The sequence below is a fragment of the Heptranchias perlo genome, chromosome 10 (assembly GCF_035084215.1).
Source record: "Heptranchias perlo isolate sHepPer1 chromosome 10, sHepPer1.hap1, whole genome shotgun sequence".
Classification (NCBI taxonomy): domain Eukaryota; kingdom Metazoa; phylum Chordata; class Chondrichthyes; order Hexanchiformes; family Hexanchidae; genus Heptranchias; species Heptranchias perlo.
The window spans coordinates 54,773,056-54,792,855 of record NC_090334.1 but is presented as its reverse complement, the minus strand read 5'-3'; the positions used below and the strand labels follow the sequence as shown (position 1 = coordinate 54,792,855).

General features: G+C 39.7%; 1 protein-coding gene across 2 annotated transcripts in view; it reads right to left on the bottom strand.

The window, feature by feature from the left end:
- dync1h1 (dynein, cytoplasmic 1, heavy chain 1) overlaps positions 1-18,292 on the bottom strand; it is an 84,667-nt gene extending 66,375 nt beyond the window's left edge. For both annotated transcript variants that reach the window (XM_067991811.1, XM_067991810.1), the window contains exons 1-13: positions 17,979-18,292; positions 15,908-15,995; positions 15,270-15,443; positions 13,873-14,128; positions 6,184-6,370; positions 5,161-5,432; positions 4,828-5,055; positions 2,661-3,737; positions 2,168-2,347; positions 1,905-2,054; positions 1,138-1,284; positions 341-481; positions 76-252 (exon numbers count right to left, since the gene is read on the bottom strand). In XM_067991811.1, the coding sequence (XP_067847912.1) occupies positions 76-252; positions 341-481; positions 1,138-1,284; positions 1,905-2,054; positions 2,168-2,347; positions 2,661-3,737; positions 4,828-5,055; positions 5,161-5,432; positions 6,184-6,370; positions 13,873-14,128; positions 15,270-15,443; positions 15,908-15,995; positions 17,979-18,222 (3,321 nt within the window). In that variant the 5' untranslated portion in view covers positions 18,223-18,292. The remainder of the gene's footprint in view (positions 1-75; positions 253-340; positions 482-1,137; positions 1,285-1,904; positions 2,055-2,167; positions 2,348-2,660; positions 3,738-4,827; positions 5,056-5,160; positions 5,433-6,183; positions 6,371-13,872; positions 14,129-15,269; positions 15,444-15,907; positions 15,996-17,978) is intronic.
- Between the last annotated feature and the right edge of the window lie 1,508 nt (positions 18,293-19,800).

Genomic DNA, 19,800 nt, shown 5'->3' with positions numbered 1-19,800 from the left:
CAGTCCAATAAACATGCAAATTAAAGCTTTGTTTTAGTTCAAACTAAAAAAGGAAAAATGTCATTACTCTTTTACCTTTCCATAATCAATGACAACAGGACCAAATTCCTTTCTAGTTTCTGCATTGTCAAAAGTTCCTCTGGCCTTTCTGATTTGGACAAGCAGTGCTTGCCATTTGTTCAGATCATCTTCCAGACGGCTGTAGATGTTTTCAGGTTGCATATCCCACAAGCACTGGTACTGAAGCCAAACCTACCAAGAAAAAAGCAACAAACATCGGTTTTAATCTGTTCAACAAGTCTTTTTAAAACTCAATATAAGCAATCTTCAGAATGCTTACTTTGACATATTTTTCAACTTCTCTGACAATTCCCATAACAGCTTCATGAGCTTCCTCCAAAGCAGTTGGTCCATCTGGCATTCTAGTTAGTGCATTTCTGTAGAATTTCTCCTCTTCAGACAGTTCATACTGAAAACCAACCTAAAATGGGAAAAAAAATCAAAGTATTTGAAGGAAAACTTTCTACTTATCCTACAGAATTTCAAATTATAGCTATTAGCAACTTCACTACTATTTTCCAGAAAGTTAAAATGGAGTCAAAATTAAGTTTTTAAAAAAAGTTTTCCACTCACTGCAGTAATATTGAAGTGAAAAGGAAAACTTTATATTCAATGTGTAAACTAAAAACTTCATAATTACACAATCTAATTAAAACAATCTTCAATTTTTGTATGTTTTGTAAAATTGCAAAACAGAGGTTGTAACCAGTACCTTTCTAATTTTATCTTAAGTCTGGGTAGCATTTTAACTGACATGTGGGGCATATTTTCTATTCAGCTCAATTTCTTCAGCTATTTACTTCAACTTTCTCCATACAAAAACAAATAGATGGCCTTACTCCCTGTAAAAATAAAACTAGAACTACATATCTTGCATATGAAATAAGCAAAGCTGTAGAGAAGATCATGCCATTAAAACTGAAAACATACCCCCTCATTGATTTTGCAAAGTTTAACATTAGCATAAATTATACCAACTAAGGACACACAATATCTAATTTAATGCTGGGCGATCAGTTCTTCACAAACTACCAAAACATTAGAATGCAAGCTATAGCTAGCACTGTTTTTCTTTACCTGATATCGCTGACTCTGTATCCGAGGAAGTGTTAGGATAATCATCTTCCAGCTAAACAGCTCTTGGTACAACTTGTATCTGCAGTCTTCAATTGGTGGGTGTAAATAAATTACCTGATTTGTGATGTGAAGCTCGTGTACTATATTCTACAAGAGGGAGAGAAGAGTTTTCAAATACTCCTGGAGGAAATTTATATTTTTAAATTCAGTCTGACCATTTATCTTATTCCATCAGAACAGATTGGGCAGCATTCAGAATAGTAGAAATGTCAGTAAACATTTAGAATCTCCATCAAAAAAGGGTTTCACTATCCAAATATAAAAACCAGGATCACTGGTGTAGAAAATGTCCTCCATGCACTAGTGTGCTTTGCACCCAACTTTGGTGTTTGAATGGGGGTAATAATCTTAAGTGAATATTAATGCAACACAAAGGCTATTTGGACCTTCTTTCCATAGCCCATTTATGATCTGGACTGTTACAGGCTCCCTAATTTATGTAATCTCCTAGGGAGGTGGCTAACCACGAGTAAAACATCCAAGTTCTGAAAGTAATATAGATCACCAGACTATCTACACTACTTATAATCTTCAATCCTGTTCTTAGATTTCATCCAGTTCTTTTGTTTTGCAATTTTAAAACTTTAGAACTAATACTGCTGGGAATCTAGCCCATATATCCAGTGAGGGGACAGGATTGAAAGTATTTCTAGTCTCACTTAAACACGCTCAAATTTATGCTGTACCTAAAAGTAGAAAAGTCTTACCCTGATCTTCGGCTCGCCTCCTGGTTTATGGCTGGTTTGTGGAGCATCTGTATCCATATCAACATCAGCCTTGTCATCAGCATGTCCAAACAAAACCAGGGTCCATGCTTTCAAACCAGCCTGTAAACGAACTCCCAAGATCCCTTCAATCTACAAGAACAGTTCAGTTAGTGAATTCTCATTCAAAAGAATCTCTTCTCTCCCTTTTCAAAAAAAAAGTTCTATATATCCTCTAACACCATTCTTGTTATGGCAGCTCTTACCTCAATGTCCAGCTTGTTGACCCAGATTGGCAGGTTGGAATACGAATGGAGGTTCAAATCATCAACTGCCTTCTGCACACGGTTCAGGATTTCAGAAAATACTTTGTGATCATATACGCACGTTTCCAATGAACGAACTTCGAGGTCTATCTTCTCTTCAATAATTAGAAGATCATCCACCTGAAACATTTGTGCACATAACCTACATCACTGCATCCATTTAATTGAATTACTTTTCTGCAGCAGCCTTCTGACTTTTTAGAAACAGTGAACTGATTAATTTAGCACTGAGTAGACCTAGTCAGGACTTTTGTCAATCTTCAACTACAAATTCTACACTGAAATCCAATTTGCAGAAAAATTAAACATTTTAAATTGGAAATGTTAAGCAAAAGGTGATTAGCTGTATTTCACAATACACAGAACTATCCCAGTGCACAAATAACTTCATTATAGTCGTGCACAAAAAACAACTGAAATTAATTAGACAAACCTTTTCCTGGAAGCTGAAAACACTCTCTGCCAAGCGCTGTACATAAGGATCTAATTTGTAGGATTCCCAGACCAAGGCAATTCCTTCAGCTATCAATCCCTGTACCTCTCTCTTCAGACCAGCGACCAACAGAGATATTGAAATTCGCTCTTCTACCTTCTCGCATGTTCTTTCATAGGTACGAACACTTTCAATCAGGGAGATAGCAAATGGATAGAGCTGGTTAGCTTGGTGAGCTTTGTTGACAATTGCAAGTGGAACACGGAACCCAAGCCATTTAAGATTACGAACTTCTTTGGAAAGCGTAATAATCTCAGGCAGAAAGTTCACTTTCAACTTCAGAATATTCCCACTACGACCACGAGCACGTGTGCTTTCTATAGTGAAGATTCGACCAGATACTCCGAGGTTGCGCTGCTGGACCTTTCTTGCCCAGTCGTCAAAAATCTCTTGTGTGTTAAGCTTCATACGAAAACTGTCACCATCTTGTTTGAGTTTCTGTCCTTCCACATGATTCTCCCAACCCTTACCGAGAACATCTTCTACACGTTTCATGTAGGCAGTGAGCTGTCGGTCAATCTGTTTTGCCCAAATAATAGACCCAGAAACAGGAGGTAAGTCACGGACATGACTCATCTTACAAGCTTGACTCTGTGGGTACTGCACTTTGAACTTATCATGCAAGGCTTCAATATCATCCTTCACACGTTGGATTAGCTGTGTTTGGTATTCACGAATAGCACCTCGAATGTGAGGACGAACAAAGAGAGCATTAAATCTAGAAAATATTCTAAACATTTCATTGGCATTTTTTGCAGTGCCAAGCTGATCTCTAAGACGGGCTGTAATACGTGTTTCAACTCTGTCAATTCGCTCATCATAGCGCTTTAGTGCTGCTTCCCAAGCTTCAGTTCCTTCTTTAGAAACATCCAACCCATCAACCTCCTTGACGTTTTCATAAGCAAGGTTCACCTCTTCAATAGCATTTGCATCAGCTGCGTCGAAAAGAACTTCTGCTACTTTCATGTCCTGGGGTTCAGGCCCTTCTCCTTGGGACTGCTGGGCAACTGCAGTCACCTTTAAAATTTTAAAAAGGAAAAATAAGTGACGCAATTGTAATTCTAGATTGCAGTTAATTTCATAACCAATTATTATTCAGTGAGTAAACCATATAATGGTGTGAAATGTTAAAAGCAAATTTTTTGTTGCATGTCTAATAGGGAAAAGTAGTTATATTTTTAATAAGATGGGATAAAGGTGGTTCAAAAATTGGCTGAAGCAAGAGTTTCCTTTGCTGCTTTTAAATTGTGCGAAACTAGTGCTAATGTCATCGGCTCCCAACACAGGTCAAAACCCCAAAATAAACCTGGTCAGATTTGGAAGTACTTGGGAGTGGGGAGAAGAAATCCTTTGGTCTAGCATCACTTTACGGTTTGGCAGAACTGAGATTTGGCAAAATTGGGGGTTGAATGTAGTGGTTGGTTTATTTATGGATTACTAGTGTCGCAGCAGTGAGGAGAAAAGGGAAAATGGGCACCCCAAATTTGGTTGCATTAGTTTGTAACTTTCTAACATCTCCACAAACATTAAACTTCAGTGCCATTTTATCTGCCCTTGACCTTCCTCAAAGCAGATTGTGCTTCTTGAACTGCAAGAGTGTTTCTTTTTCCTTTCTCACACACAACCAACCTCTCTTTCCCTCCCCCCCCCCACAAGTGTCCAAGCCCATTTTGGGATAGATATATGATTCACTGAAGTCTAACTCTTATCTTCCAGAGTATTATATACATAGGATACAGCATTATGCATAGGCACAACAGCACACATCCAAGTAAAATACATGGATTAATATTCTGGAGGGAAAGAGTTAAACTTCAGTTAATCGTGTTTAAATAACCAAGATAAATGTGTAAACACTGAACAAACAAGGAAACTGCTTATGAATTTTGACTTAAATGTATTTGGCTACTTAGTTAGAACTTATGGATGTACATATTGAGTCTCAGCTTCTGTTTTCAAAACAATCCTAGTGTCTTAAGTCATTTATAATTGCTAAAATGTTAATGAAACTGTGTAGACACTGCATTGAGAAGTTATTCTAGTTAATACACTGCAACATACAGTCCCCAGCTTCCGCTGGTTAAGGCTCCTACGTATCAAAAATTACCTGGGGCCTAAGAACACGGACAATAACAGCCCTCAGTTGCTCATGCTGCCGCCTGAATTTTCTCATCTGGTCTAGACGAGCCTGCAGCCTACGATGAGCAGGATTGATACGCCATACCATCTTAAGATTCTCTTCCCGCTTTCGTTTAACTATATCTCTAAGTAAAACCTGAAGCTTCTCGTACTCATCATCCCATGTCTGGAACACTTCAAAACATGCCACCATCACCTAAAAAAGAAAGGCTTCTTATAAAGTTCCATATTAATAATAAATTATTTTCACGACACTTGCATTAAAAAAAAAGCACACAACTTAATATAAATCTCAAGTTACCTTTTCAAATTCTTCATAAGCAACATGCATCAATTTTCGTGTTCCCAAGACTTTAAGCAACTGGGAGCTAAGATCTCTTGAAATTGCTTCCACCAGTCTCAATGCTCGCTGAATAGGATATTTTGTGTTTCTGATTTTTCGCAAGTGAGTGAAGATTGCAACTAGAGCCTGTCTGATTTTATCCAGTTCGGTTGCAGACAGCAAATCATTCAGAGGAAAATCCTTCATCAGAGGATTATAGTCATTTACTGTTTCCAATGCCTGTTTAAGTCCTATTATTTTAGAAAGAACAATACCACCATACAATTAAAAAGTCAAACATCTCAAGTTCATTAAAATTATTTGCATACATCTTATCAAAATAAAGATGCTTAATGACTTGAGACCCGATCTTCGCAATACAATTTCTTTCAATACTGACCAGTCAAATTTTTAGACCAAAGTGATCAAATCTGAATATTTTCAGAACTTTTACCTGCATAAAGTATTAAAATTAGATGACTTAAAGATCTAAAATGACAAAGTTCATCAGTTTATTTTCTATAACATTAATATTCATCCATGTATTTTTTTTTACTTCTGGAAATAACCTGCAGTTTGCTGTACCAATAATCAATCTGAGCAGAAGCAATTAGGGTTTTTTTTTAATACGAGAGGCAATACCAACCAAAATGCCATTTAGGCCTTCTATTGTTTTTAAAACCAACTCTAAGGAAGCTAATCCAAATATACAGTTACAGATTTGTTTCAGGCAGATAGAACATGTTAGATGACGTTTTAAGAATACAAATCTTGGGGATTTCCCGACGAATAACAGGTTTTAGGTATTATATAAAAAAAGAACTTTCACGGAACCCAGTGTTCATGGAAAAGCATTTAACAACAGTATTCCAGCATGGCTGCGGTTTAAGATTAGGTGAAATTGAGTTATATAAATAAAACCCCGTGGGTACTCAAAGCTATTGTACAGCCTTCTCAGGGGTGTCTTTTTTTAAATATACACAAGTGTATACAATTACTTACCAGTGTCAGTGTCAAAGCTCACAGTGGCATGAAAACGTTTGCCATGTTTGAGAATTTCTAAAGTCAAGAGTACTTCCCCACTTTCTCGTTTCTCTTGAATGCGATACAGGGCTCTCTCCAGATTCAACCAGAAGCTGATTTCTTGTAGAGCAGTCCCTGAGGCAGGATCACGGTCAAGCTTGGTTACCTACAAATAAGATTTTGACAGAATAGTACATCAGTATGGGCTAGCTTTATCTTTACATTTAAAAAAATTCCTTTGATGTCATTTGTGGAACTGAGCCATAAACAGGGACAGGAAGGTCTTTAGTTGTGCAGAGTCACATGGTTAGTCAGGCTACAGCAAGGTCCTGCAACTGGCCTCAGAACCCCTGAACAAAAAAAAAATTGCCACTCCAGTTTCTGATTAATATTACTCCTGCAAAAAACAGAGCATGTGTTTAGACATATAAAGAGCAGAATTTGGCTCAGCTGTGATACCAAACATCCCCACCCCTCATAGAAGATGGAGAGTGGTCATTTGAGCAAGGTACTAGAGTGGGTGGCACCCATGGAGCCATAACGAGACAGACATCAGGACAGGAGTGAAGTAAACAGGAAGAAATTTATCTGCTTTGATATTTTGAAAATCCCAATACATAGTAAAAATTTAAAAACGTGCTTCTACAAGGTAAGCGTTCGATGAGCAAGCAATTCTCCTTTGGAACACTTGCTACATCTGGACACAATCTTCCATATTTCCCAGTTTCTACTCCTGCAATGCTGCTTGAAAGCTGCTCTTGCCTCATCTCAGTTGGAAACTTATCATACATAACCACCCATGAATTTAAATTCATGACAAATTTGTTCACAATCATTAAATGTTTGTAGACAGAAATGTGAATGAATCTCAAAAGCATAAAGGAAAAAATGACCACACTATTGTCTGACTATTATTTTTAAAAAGACATCAACTTTTTTCCTCCCTTAAAGCAGTTATCTACTTGCTAGGGTACAATTCCACAGGTATCAGCCATCGAGTTAAATGAGGTTACACTAGAATATAGAATGGTGTACATGTTTTGTATAGTAATAGGAGCAGGCCAGTCAGCTCCGAGCCTGTTCCGCCATTCAATTAGATAGATAGTGGCTGATCTGTATCTCAACTCCAACTACCTGCCTTGGTTGCATAACCCTTAATATCCTTGCCTAACAAAAATTGATCACTCGGTTTTGAAATTTCAATTGACCTAGCCTCAACAGCTACAGTACATCGTACTTGTAGCTACATACATTGAGCTCTTCAGATTTTGGTGGGGTTACTAGTTGGCAAGGTCAGGAAACTTCCCCCGCCAGGGGGCTAAGGTAACATAGGAAGTGATAACTGATCTCGCTAGGGGTGCTTTTGGCACTGCTGTAAACAAGTGCAAGGGGATATGGAATGTGTAGCATAGTTTTCAAGGTTACAGCTGAAATCAGTCCATCACTTGTTCAACTTAGCAAACGGCCCACAGGTTCTTTGTCCACAGGCTTGTTGGGACAGGGAAGAGTTTGTTGAGTTGGAGCAGTGTTGAGGCATGCAATTTTTGCTGCCTGGAGCAAAAGTCAGGAAATGGCAAGTCAATCATGTCTTTGGTGGCCTCAGGACCTCTCCAACCAAAAAAGAGCTGGAGGCAGGGGGAAGATCAGAAAAAGTTTGATGGAACATACTATTATAGCCACAGTTCCATCAGCACTCATCGTTTGTGGGAGGTGATACAAATGCAGCGAAGAGACTAGAAGATGTCGAGGTGGGAGCTGCTGGGGTTGGCAACATAAAACAAGATGTCATCTACATTCTACCCCCCTAGCCTGTACCCTATGGACAAGGGTTCATTTATACACCTGTGACATCTCCTCTTCCCCATGGAAGCATATTGTGATCAATTGACTGTTATTTGAGAAACCATGCATCATTAGAACACTTTACTTTTATCCAAGTAACACTGTCTGACCCCTCAGGAGATTATGGCACACAATCAAAAAGGTATTAAACCTTTCCTGCAGAATTGCACTTGGGTAAGCAGTGCAGAGCCAGCTGTCAGGTCCTGTAAAATCACAACCTCAGAGATATGGGGAGAAAAGCGTGAAATTTACCAGAAAAAAATATTTGGCAAATGACAATGTGAAGAAAAGCAGAAGCACGTCGTCTTTTTCTGGGGCTGGGGAAAGACAGGAGAAAGGAAGAATTGGTTGGGACAGGAAAAGGTCAAAATTGAAGGTTGACAATTTCTGAGTCACAACACTAAAAGAGCATGTTGATTTAGGTCTTTTCAATTTGCAGGAGAGAATACAGGGAAAAACAAGAATTGAGGGCTGGTGTGTAGGCCAAGATATGTGGGCTTTTTAATAATAGAACATTTTGGGCAACAAAGCAATAGGTTTGTATCTCAATGGCATAGTGGAGGAGATTGGAGAAAATTGCAGAAGGGAAAATAAAAATCTGGGCACTAGGTGGCAGTGAGTTCATATACTACCTTTTCAATACTGAGGCCTGGAACCAAATCCAACCCAGACTGATTTGATTAAAGTCTTCTCTTCTAACTACAAGGGTTTGAGTAAAGCGAGTTTGGGCAGTTTCAATTCAGTGGCTAGTGAGTGTGGGTCCACAACACAAAATGATTCATTTAACTTGCAATCTCGCTCAGGGGACAAGCATTGCTGTTGTGGGAAGCAGGGGAAAAAAATTACAATGGGGGGCCCTTTTCTGAGACAAGGAGAAAGCATTGTTTTGAATTTAACTGGACTACGACATAAGAACATAATAGGAGGAGTAGGCCATGCGGCCCCTCGAGCCTGCCCCGCCATTATATAAGATCATGGCTGATCTTTGACCTCAACTCCACTTTCCCGCCTGATCCCCGTATCCCTTGATTCCTCTAGAGTTCAAAAATCTATCTTCCTCAGCCATGAATATATTCAACGATTCAGCATCTACAGCCCTCTGGGGTAGAGAATTCCAAAGATTCACAACCCTTCAAGTAAAGAAATTCCTCATCTCAGTCTTAAACAGCCGACCCCTTATTCTGAGACTATGCCCCCAGTTCTAGACTTTCCAGCCAGGGGAAACAACCTCTCCGCATCCACCCTCTAACAATTTTTTCCATTTCAATGAGATCATCTCTCATTCTTCTAAACTCTGAGTATAGGCCCATTCTACTCAACCTCATTTCCCAGGAATTAATCTAGTGAACCTTTGTTGCACCACCTAAGGAAAGTATATCCTTCCTTGGATAAGGAGACCAAAATTGTATACAGTATTCCAGGTGAGGTCTCACCAAAGCTCTGTACAATTGTAGTATGACTTCCTTACTCTTGTACGCCAACCCCCTTGCAATAAAGGCCAACATGCCATTTGCATTCCTAATCGCTTGCTGTACCTGCATACTGTGTTTCTTGTATGAGGACACACAAATCTCTCTGAACACCAACATTTAATAGTTTCTCACCATTTAAAAAACTGTTTTTCTATCCTTCCTACCAAAGTGAATAACCTCACATTACACTCCATCTACCACCTTTTTGCCCACTCACCTAATCTGTCTATATCTCTTTGCAGACACTCCTCTTCACAGCTTACTTTCACACCTAGCTTTGTATAGTCAGCAAACTTGGATACATTACACTCAGTCCCTTCATCTAAGTCACTAATATAGATTGTAAATAGCTGAAGCCCAAGCCTCGATCCTTGCGGCACTCCACTATTTACAGCCTGCTATCCTGAAAATGACCCATTTATCCCTACTGTTTTCTGTCTGTTAATCAATCCTCTATTCATGCTAATACCCCCAACCCATTGAGCCCTTATCTTGTGTAACAACCTTTTGTGTGGCACCTTATCGAATGCCTTTTGAAAATCCAAATATACTACATCAACTGGTTCCCCTTTATCTACCCTTCTGGTTACATCCTCAAAAAAACGAATAAATTTGTCAAACACTATCTCCCTTTCATAAAACCATGCTGACTCTGCCTAATCATGATTTTTCTATGTGCCCTGTTACCACTTCCTTAATAATGGACTCCAGCATTTTCCTGACAATTGATGTCAGGCTAGTTCTCGTTCAGTTTCCTAGAAGTAAAGGGAATTAGGGGTTACGGGGAGCGGGCAGGAAATTGGATATGAATTTAGATTTGAGGTTAGGATCAGATCAGCCATGATCTTATTGAATGGCGGAGCAGGCGCGAAGGGCCGATTGGCCTACTCCTGCTCCTATTTCTTATGTTCTGATGTTCTGTTTTCTCTCTCCCTCCTTTCTTGAATGGCAGGGTTATATTTGCTACCTCCCAATCCACTGGGACCATTCTAGAATCTAGGGAATTTTGGAAGATCATAACCAATGCATCCACCATCTCTGCAGCTACCTCTTTTAGAACCCTCGGATGTAGGCCATCAAGTCCAGGGGATTTATCGGCTTTTAGTCCCATTAGTTTCTCAAGTACTTTTTCCCTACTGTTATTAATTACTTTAAGCTCCTCACTCTCATTAGACCCTGGGTACCCCACTATTTCTGGTATGCTTTTTGTGTCTTCTACTGTGAAGACAGATACAAAATATTTGTATAACGTCTCTGCCATTTCCTTATACCCCATTATAATTTCTCCTGTCTCAGCCTCTAAGGGACAAACGTTTACTTTTGCTGCTCTCTTCCTTTTTACATATTTGAAGCTCTAACAATCAGTTCTTATTTTTCTTGCCAATTTACTTTCATATTCCATTTTCTCCCTTTTCATCAATTTTTTGGTCCTCCTTTGCTGGTTTGTGAAACTCTCCCAATCCTCAGGCTTACTACTCTTCTTTGCCTCTTCTTTTAATGTAATACTATCTTTAACTTCTTTAGTTAGCCACGGATACATCACTTTTCCCATGGAGTTTTTATTTATTAACGGAATGTATATTCATTGAGGATATTGAAATATTGTGTTAAATGTGCACCATTGCTTATCTAGTGTCATACCTTTTAATCTAATTTCCCAATCTACCTTAGCCAACTTGCCCCTCATACCTTTGTAATTGGCTTTAAGTTTAAGACTAGCTTCAATCTTAAGTACATCACTCTCAAACTCAACGTGAAATTCTATCATATGATCACTCTTCCCCAGAGGATCCTCCACCTTGAGATTACTAATTAACCCTGTTTCATTACACAATACAAGGTCTAAAATAGCTGTTCCTGGTTGGTTCCACGACGTATTGTTCTAGGAAACTCTAGAATACGTTCCATGAACTCGTCCTCCAGACTGCCTTTGCCAATTTGATTTGTCTAGTCTATTCGAAAATTGAAGTCCCCCATGATTACTGCATTACCTTTGTTACAAGCTCCTATTATTTCTTGATTAATACTATGTCCAACAGTAAAGCTACTGTTAGGCGGCCTATAAACTACTCCGTGTTTTATGCCCCTTGTTATTTCTTATTTCCTATTTCCACCCATAATAATTCTATTTCCGTGTCCTCTGAGCCAAGATCCTTTCTCACCACTGTCCTTATGACATCTATCATCAGGGCTACACCCCCTTCTTTTCGAAACATCAAGTACCCTGGAATATTTAGTTCCCAACCTTGGTCACCTTGCAACCATGTCTCTGTAATGGCTATTAGATCAAACCCATTTATCTCTATTGGTGCCACTAATTCGTCTATCTTAGTGCATTCAAATGAAGAGCCGTTAATTTTAACTTTACCATTTTCCCCGGCTTTGACCTTATTCGCTGACGCACTATTACTGTTAAACTCTCTGTCCCTTGCTGCCTCAGTCTGCTTATCTTTATCCAAATCACTACACTGATCTGTTGCCTTGACTTTTCTCTTGATTTCTAAATTTCCCCTCACCTGACCCCTCCTCTTTCCCCACCCCCCCTCCCCTTTTTAGTTTAAAGTCAGTTATTCGATTCGCCAGGACACTGGTCCCTGTTTAAGTGGAGCCTGTCCCAATGGACCAGCTTCCTCCTTCCCCAGTACTGGTGCCAGTGCCCAGTGAATCGAAACCCATACCACCCTGAGCCATGCATTTAGCTCTCTGATCTGTATGATCCTATGCTAATTTGCACATGGCTCAGGTAGTAATCCAGAGATTATCTTTGAAGTTAATTTAGACCCCTGGTCTCCAAGCTCCCTCAGCAGAACCTTGTTCGTAGTTCTACTTTTTGTCGTTGGTTCCTACGTGGACCACAACAACTTGATCCTCCCCCTCATGCTTCAAGTTCTTTTACAGTTGCGAGGAGATATCTTTAACCCTAACACCGGGCAGGCAACACACCCTTCGGAGCTCTCGGTCGCGGCTGCAGAGAACAGCGTCTATCCGAGACTACATTCCTTTTTACTCCCCCTGCTTAAATGGCCTCCTATATTACAGTGCTGTGATCAGTTTGGCCATTCTCCCTGTAGCCCTTGTTCTTATCCATACAGGCAAGTACCTTGTACCTGTTGGACAAGGTAAAGGGCTGAGGCTCCTCCATCACTACATCCTGGTCCCCCATACCTGCCTGACTCGCAGTCACACCTTCTTGCCCCTGGCCACTGAACAAATCTGAACTATTACCTAACTTAAGGGGTGTGACTGCCTCCTGAATCCAAACGTCCAGATAATTCTCCCATCCTCCTGGCATGCAACGCAATGTCTGCACCTCAGACTCCAGCTCAACAACTCTGAGCCGAAGTACAGACACTTACTGCAGATGTGGCTGTTGGGGATTTTGCTGGTCTCCACAAACTCCTACATGCTGCAGTTACGACACACCACCTGCCATCTCTATCTAACCTTGTTTTATTTATTCATTTAATTAAAGTTTTTATTCAATTGATTATCATCGATAACAACACGGGAATGCTTGATCCTAACACTAAGTGACAAGAGTGGGGAAAATGAAGTGTTCCAACCTCCAACACTAAATCCCATAGCTAACAAGTAGCAGAATTCATTTTAAAATTTAAAAAGGACTAGGGAGAGAAGTTTTTACCATGCTGAGTGTTGATTCAATATTTGAAATAACAGCACTTTTTATATGTTTGTTAAATAAACTGTAATGTTCTTATTCCCTCAGCATTATTAATAACAAATTCAAATAAGATTGTTAAAAGCTTCCTATTACTTTTTAGGGCTTCACCAGATATTCCTTGTGTTCACCATAAAGGACTAATCCCAAAAATGAACTTTTGCTCTAGACAACCTGAAGTGTGACCTTATACACACAAAATGTGGTAATAGAGCAGTACCCAGGGTTGAACAGAAACCCTTGTTACTGAAATTAACTTGATGAAATCGATATGCACCCTCTGGTGTTCTCCTAACCTTTCAACAAAAGAATACCAAACACTAACTTTGCTATAAACTAAGAAATCTGGCCCATTAAAAGCAAAATGTAAAAAGTAGTAGACAAGTCAGTGCAATAGATTTCATTTGATTGCAGAATCTATAACTATACTTAATTACATACAAAAATAATTTTAAAAGGTTCCACACAACACTTCGCTAGACTCTCTTGCTAGTATTAAATCTGGTTCAGCATCTGTTACATGAAACTATGTGAGGTTTTGCTTAACATGCAGAGTCTACATATTTATCTCCGAATTGGCTGCAGTACCATGGTATAGGAAGCCAAAGGCTTGCATCAGACTGCCCAAGATTAATACCCTTTGTTCTTTTGAAATTTAAACTGATTAACTCTTACCTTCTGGATTTCTCTAATCCAACGGTTCACACCAGACTGCAGTTGGTTGAGAAAGGTTGGATCCTCCACTTTATCACCAAAGTCAGTCACTTTGGGTTTCTCCCCACGTTCATAGCACTGCTTGGCTAAATTGGTAATGACTGGATGGATTGGGAGACTGATCTCTGGGATCTCAATGTTCTGCTGCAGATGTAGAAGACCCATTTCCAGCTCTGCAATCTTCTTCTCGACAGATGGTGCCATTTTATCACCATCCCTGGTAAAGCAGATAATAAATAATTCATCGATGGAAAAAAGCATTGAAAACACAATTATTTTATATAAGCATACATTTTCTTCCTTTTGAGATTTGGCTGAAATGAAACAGAGGCTACTGAGCACCAATGAAGATGTCCCATGGCTTTTCCCTTCATGGCTTGGTCTCAGGCTTTATGAAAGCAAAGTTAAACAGCCTTGCCCACCATGTTATTACACAAATGGCCATATTATTACATGAAGATCAGCTGCACTGATTTAATTGAGTTTGATCATACTTGCAGCTCTTTATGCTCACTTTACTGTGAAATAAAACAACTTATTGATTCATATCAAGTCTCATCTCACCAAGTGTTTGCTCAGTGTGCTGGAGAGATTGAAGTTTTGTGCGACAGACACAAATATCAGTTCAAGCCACAAAGGAGACTTACTATTACATGCCCAGATTACATTATCATACAGTTAGATATAGGGCATTGAGGGTCAACTCCCGTAGAAGCAAAATACTTAAACCACTTACAGGAGTAAATGACACCACTGCACCAAAGATGGTATCTATGGAACCCTGACTTTGGAACAAGCCACAACAGAGTACACAATGCTAAACTCTGCAGAGGACTTTCTTTTGCACTGTCCAATGAGAGCAGTCCTGCAGAAGCCTCAGAGCAAGGATGATGGGCAAGATGAGAGACATGAGAAGAGAATGATGAATATCAGAGCAATCAGATACCAATCTTAACTGGTTGGGGGTGGGGGGGGGGGGAAGAAGAGAAAGAGAGCAGAGCATAGCACATCAAATTGGGAGCAAGGCTCAAATAGTTTAAAAATGTAATCATACCCCACATTTTGATTATTCTCAGTTAATCATTCCTTTATAATATTGTGGAGGTGGTGGGCAGCATGGTTTAATTTTCAGTCAATTTTGCTAACTGCATCTGATGGCAGACATTTGGAATGCTCCTTACAATCAACATGCAATAACTTTCAAACTGAAGGATCAAAGATTGTGATCACACTGCAAATCAACTGTAGATTAAGTTAGCAGATATCTGTGACATTCTAAAAGTAGGGGCAATCTATATATATTTGCTGGACTTATCCACATACAAATGTAGAAGTAATATACTGACACAAACAAGTACCTGTCAGCCTTGCCAGACTCTCTAATGTACGACTTGAAGAATGGAGCCACTGCATTGCTGATAATTGAATGCAATGTTTCATATGGGGAATCTTCACTTAGTGTTATAACACGCAGCTGAGATGAAATTGGTTTATCTGCATCAATAACTGGAGTACGCTTGATGAAGGCCAAACTAGAAAGATAAACATTTTGGAATTGAATCTTAAATGACTAAATTATAAATAAATAAAGATACATATTCAAACTCAAAGAAAGAAACACAAGAGTTTTGTTGACCAAAAGCAAATTAATCTCATTGTAAAATCATCATGCAAGTAGAGCACAAATACTAATGTAACTTCATAATTAATTAAAAACACACCAGAGCCACTTGTTAGCAATACACTTTAGATCAGAGAACTTTGGCAAATGGTATTCAACATCACTCATACTGATATATTACATTTTGTTCAAACCCAATAGGTTTGAGACAGTGAATGCATTGAAGATTGTAGTTTATATATTAATATTGCATTCACAAATTAAAAACAGATCCTATTTTTAGAGGGACTATTAAAATAGATCACTGAACTTAACTGTCATTTTAGCCAAATAAGACCAGTCTGTACAAATGCTCATAAATCCAAAACTCAGTACCTGTTAGACTTAAGCCCATAATGAATATCAGTGTTAATGTTGTAAGCAATGTGCTCCTTCTCCTCTTCCCCTTCATCGCCAACATCCTCTATTAAGTAAACAATTATGTTAAAATACGTAAAAAATGATGACATCTATTATTAGGTAAACAATCAAGCAATTTGTTTTAAATGAAATGTACTTGCTAAATCAATTTTATGGTAAAATTTAAAGTTATTTAATTGCTTCAGATGTTTTGCAAATGGCACTAGAGCAATAAACACATATTTCATGCCAAACTATCATACGCATGTGCCATGGACAGGCTGGGTGCTTGTCATGTAAAGACAAAAAGGTCACCCACAGCTGCTTTCATGTTCCTCCTAGTGGCCAACTGAAGATTTGCAATGACAACACCCTAATAGGAGGTATCTTCAATCAGGCAAAAAACATTACGACTATAAAAGGTGGACAAAATAAAATTCCAGAACTAATGTTAAAACATGCTTCAGAATTCTTTAACAAGAAACATCTGTATGACAAGAGGTTACTTCAAATTTTGACTAGCAAATAAGTCTTTCTTTCTACAGGCACCCAAAAAACTGCAAAGAAATTTGCAAATTTACAAAGAGCCAAACCCCCTCCCACCACTAAAATCAACATGAACTCTACAAATGTCACACCCTTAAAGCTAATTTCCTCACTGTATAGTCTAAATGAAACAGATTTTTTTATATAAAAAGTGTTCCATAACTTGCATATGAGATCACTGAAAAATGTATCTATGGATTGGATATTCATATTTTAAAAGTCAGTTGAAGGTTATGACAAGATCCAGTTCAAGAACACTGCAATGCAGAAGGATCCTAACCTAAACACTGTTGGGGTATGGTCATTGGGCACTGCAATACCAAGCAGCATTGAAAACATACATAATTCATGAATTCTTATATAACTAAAAAGATACAATTAATTCTGATACACACCATAACAAATGTTTACACTAAACAAACTGAAATTCAACATTTCATTTTGAACCATTAATCTGTAAATACAGCTAGACAACACTATAGTATTAAAACAATTTACCATGGCTACATGGAACTACCAAATGCACTCGCCCAAATTCAAATCTGCCCTCTTCAGTTTTTAAAAACAAAGCCAAACAAACAGTGATCTTGCTCTCATATTTTATCATTTGTGAATGGACTAGGACAATTATCTCGGTGGGATAATGTATTTACCGAACAAGCCTGTACACAATGGGGAGGGGAGGTCACAATTGCATGTTTTGAAAGCTAGCATCGACAACTCCTATCAATAAAAAGCTAACACCAAAATGTCTATTAGAAATGTAGAAAATGGTGTGATTATATTCAGGAGTTGATCATCTCGCAAGTTGTGGTGGTGAAACACAAGTGCACCTACCTATATACTGACTTAGCTCAGAAGTAATTGATGGAGACAAAGCTTTTATAAATTTCCTCTCTACCAAATCACGGCTTCATTCGCAAAGGCAAGCCTCCTTGTAGTCAATCATATTTTAATAGGAATAAATGCTACATTTAAACAGAATGTTAATCCAATGTTCCTAAGATCATTATTTAAACAGTGGGCGGTCATGCATAACTCAAAACAAAAAACAGGTGGGTTTTTTTAATATCTCCAAAAACAACACAGTTTTCCACAGCTTGACGTGCAGGGGAGTAATGAGAGAGGAGGGAGGGACATCCGCCCCAAGTGAAACCTTGCATAGCTCGGGAGCTAGCACAAGGAGCGGTCCCTCCTCCTTTTGTCTGCCGCATACTTTTTTCCAGGCCACATTCAGCTCAAACTCCCGTCTAGCCTCGTTCACTTGTTTTAGTTTTCCCCGCAATTCCTTATCAAACCCATCACACTACAGTTTCGAAGCGATTATTTCCCCCTCTCGGTCCCAGCTTTCCCCCGGGCCGCCGCCATCCAGCTGTCAGTTGGGTGCGGCCGAGAGGGAGATTGGGGGGGGGGGGGGGGGAGGGGAAAGGAAGGGAGACTTCGGAGCCCCCGGAACCCTGCAGATTCACGTTACATTGACCAGGTCTCGACCCGCACAAACCTTTCAGAGTCGTTCGCTCGACCAGCACTGTATGCATCTGTGGGTCGGAAAGGAATTTTTTCATCTGCTCCACCGCACTCTTCTCCTCAAAGGCCGTTTCCAGCGCGGCCGGCGCGTCGCCGCCATCTTCAAGCAGCAGCGGCACCAGCTTTCGGATGTGCTTCTGCAAAAGCGACACGTCGGCCACATTCTGCACTGTCACTTCGAGGCCGGTCGAGCCGTCCTCGCCACCACCCTCGGACATGGTGAACGACCGCTAACTGCCCCAGCACCGCGCAGTTAAAGACCACCCAGACCCGCACCCGCCCAGTGACTGAGTAGAGTCTGCCACGTCAGGTGACACTGCAGTGGATGAGGTAATGCAGCAACGCACTGCTCGCTGGGAGTTGTGGTCCGTCTCGCGGAGACAGCAATGTTCAAGTCGCCACTGCCATTGCAGATAAAAACTACACCTCCCAGAGTGCATGGCCATAGCCGCAGTATGTTACGAGGTTGCAGTTGGGTGGGTTTGTTCTCTTATTTCCCCCTCCCCCCCCTTCATTTTTACCATTTCTGAACATGATTTAGAAATTTTGCTTGATTTATAGAAAAATATTTTTGCGATATTACGTCTGCCAGTGTTTGCGATCCTACAAGTCTGTTTATCAATATTTGGCCTTGTGAAGGAGATTTGTTTCGCCTGTTCCTGGATTTCCAGTTTGCCCCTTTCAAACAGATTTTTCAGAATCTATTGATGTTGGTACCATAAAAAGGCTTTAACAACTGATCACAAGTTTGAATGCGAAAGTGAGAATCTTCTTGCTGAGCATTTATGCAATGACTTGCACAATTGCAATGTAACGCAATTATACAAAGGTTTTAAAACACCTATTACTATTTGGAAGCTTGTGCAGTTGTGATATAAAAAAGCTTGGTTGCACGTTCAGGACCATTAAAATCTCACTAATCCACCAATGTTATTGAAACCAGAAATTAACTGCAATAATTATTCAGTGAGAAAATCACACAGTGGCGTAACAAATAAATTTAAAAGCAATTTTTTTGTTATGTGTCTAATAGGGAAAAGTCATTATATTTTTTAGTAAAACTTTACATAGATGGGATAAATGTGGTTCAAAAATTGGGCCAAAGGAACTCCAGAAGTGACAGTGCGGGGGCGAGAAGAGAAGCTATTAGGCATCGTTAGAGGTAGAGTGCAAAAACATGCAGTCAGTAGGCATCTGCATTAAAATATATTTATCGCACTGGCTCATTTGTTATGTTAAAATTAAACCGTTGGGATAAGACGACTTACGAGATCAAAGTGCGGGCCTGTACTTATGTTCGTAGTACAGGCGCACTGGTGATATTTACAAACACCACTACTGCAGGTTCCATATTGGATCTCTGTTACCGTTGATGCAAGTATTCTGAGATAAATCACTCGATCTTTATTTGTTCATCCAAAATGATCGACGTGTAATCTCTAAACTTTAGAAGACGCGGGAACAGGATATTACGGTTGGTTTGTAGGTGCTTACATTCTCAGCGTTGGAGGTGCAATTTGATTCGAGTACTCCAGCTCCTCGCATTAAAATTGAATACTGTTTGTTGGTGACCTCCTCATGGGTCTACTCCTGGACCTGACCAAAGTGGCCATCTGCAGGTCCAGGCTAGACACTGCCCATGGGGGCGGTCGCTCTGACTGTCTGCCTCTCTTTGTATGTTCTCCATGCCCAGGTGGCCCTGGGGAAGGAGCACGCGGTGTCGCCAGTACACTTGAGGCTTTCCGCGACCGGTGGGCACCGCGAGGGCTGGAGTGCTTCCTCCTCAAAATGCCTTT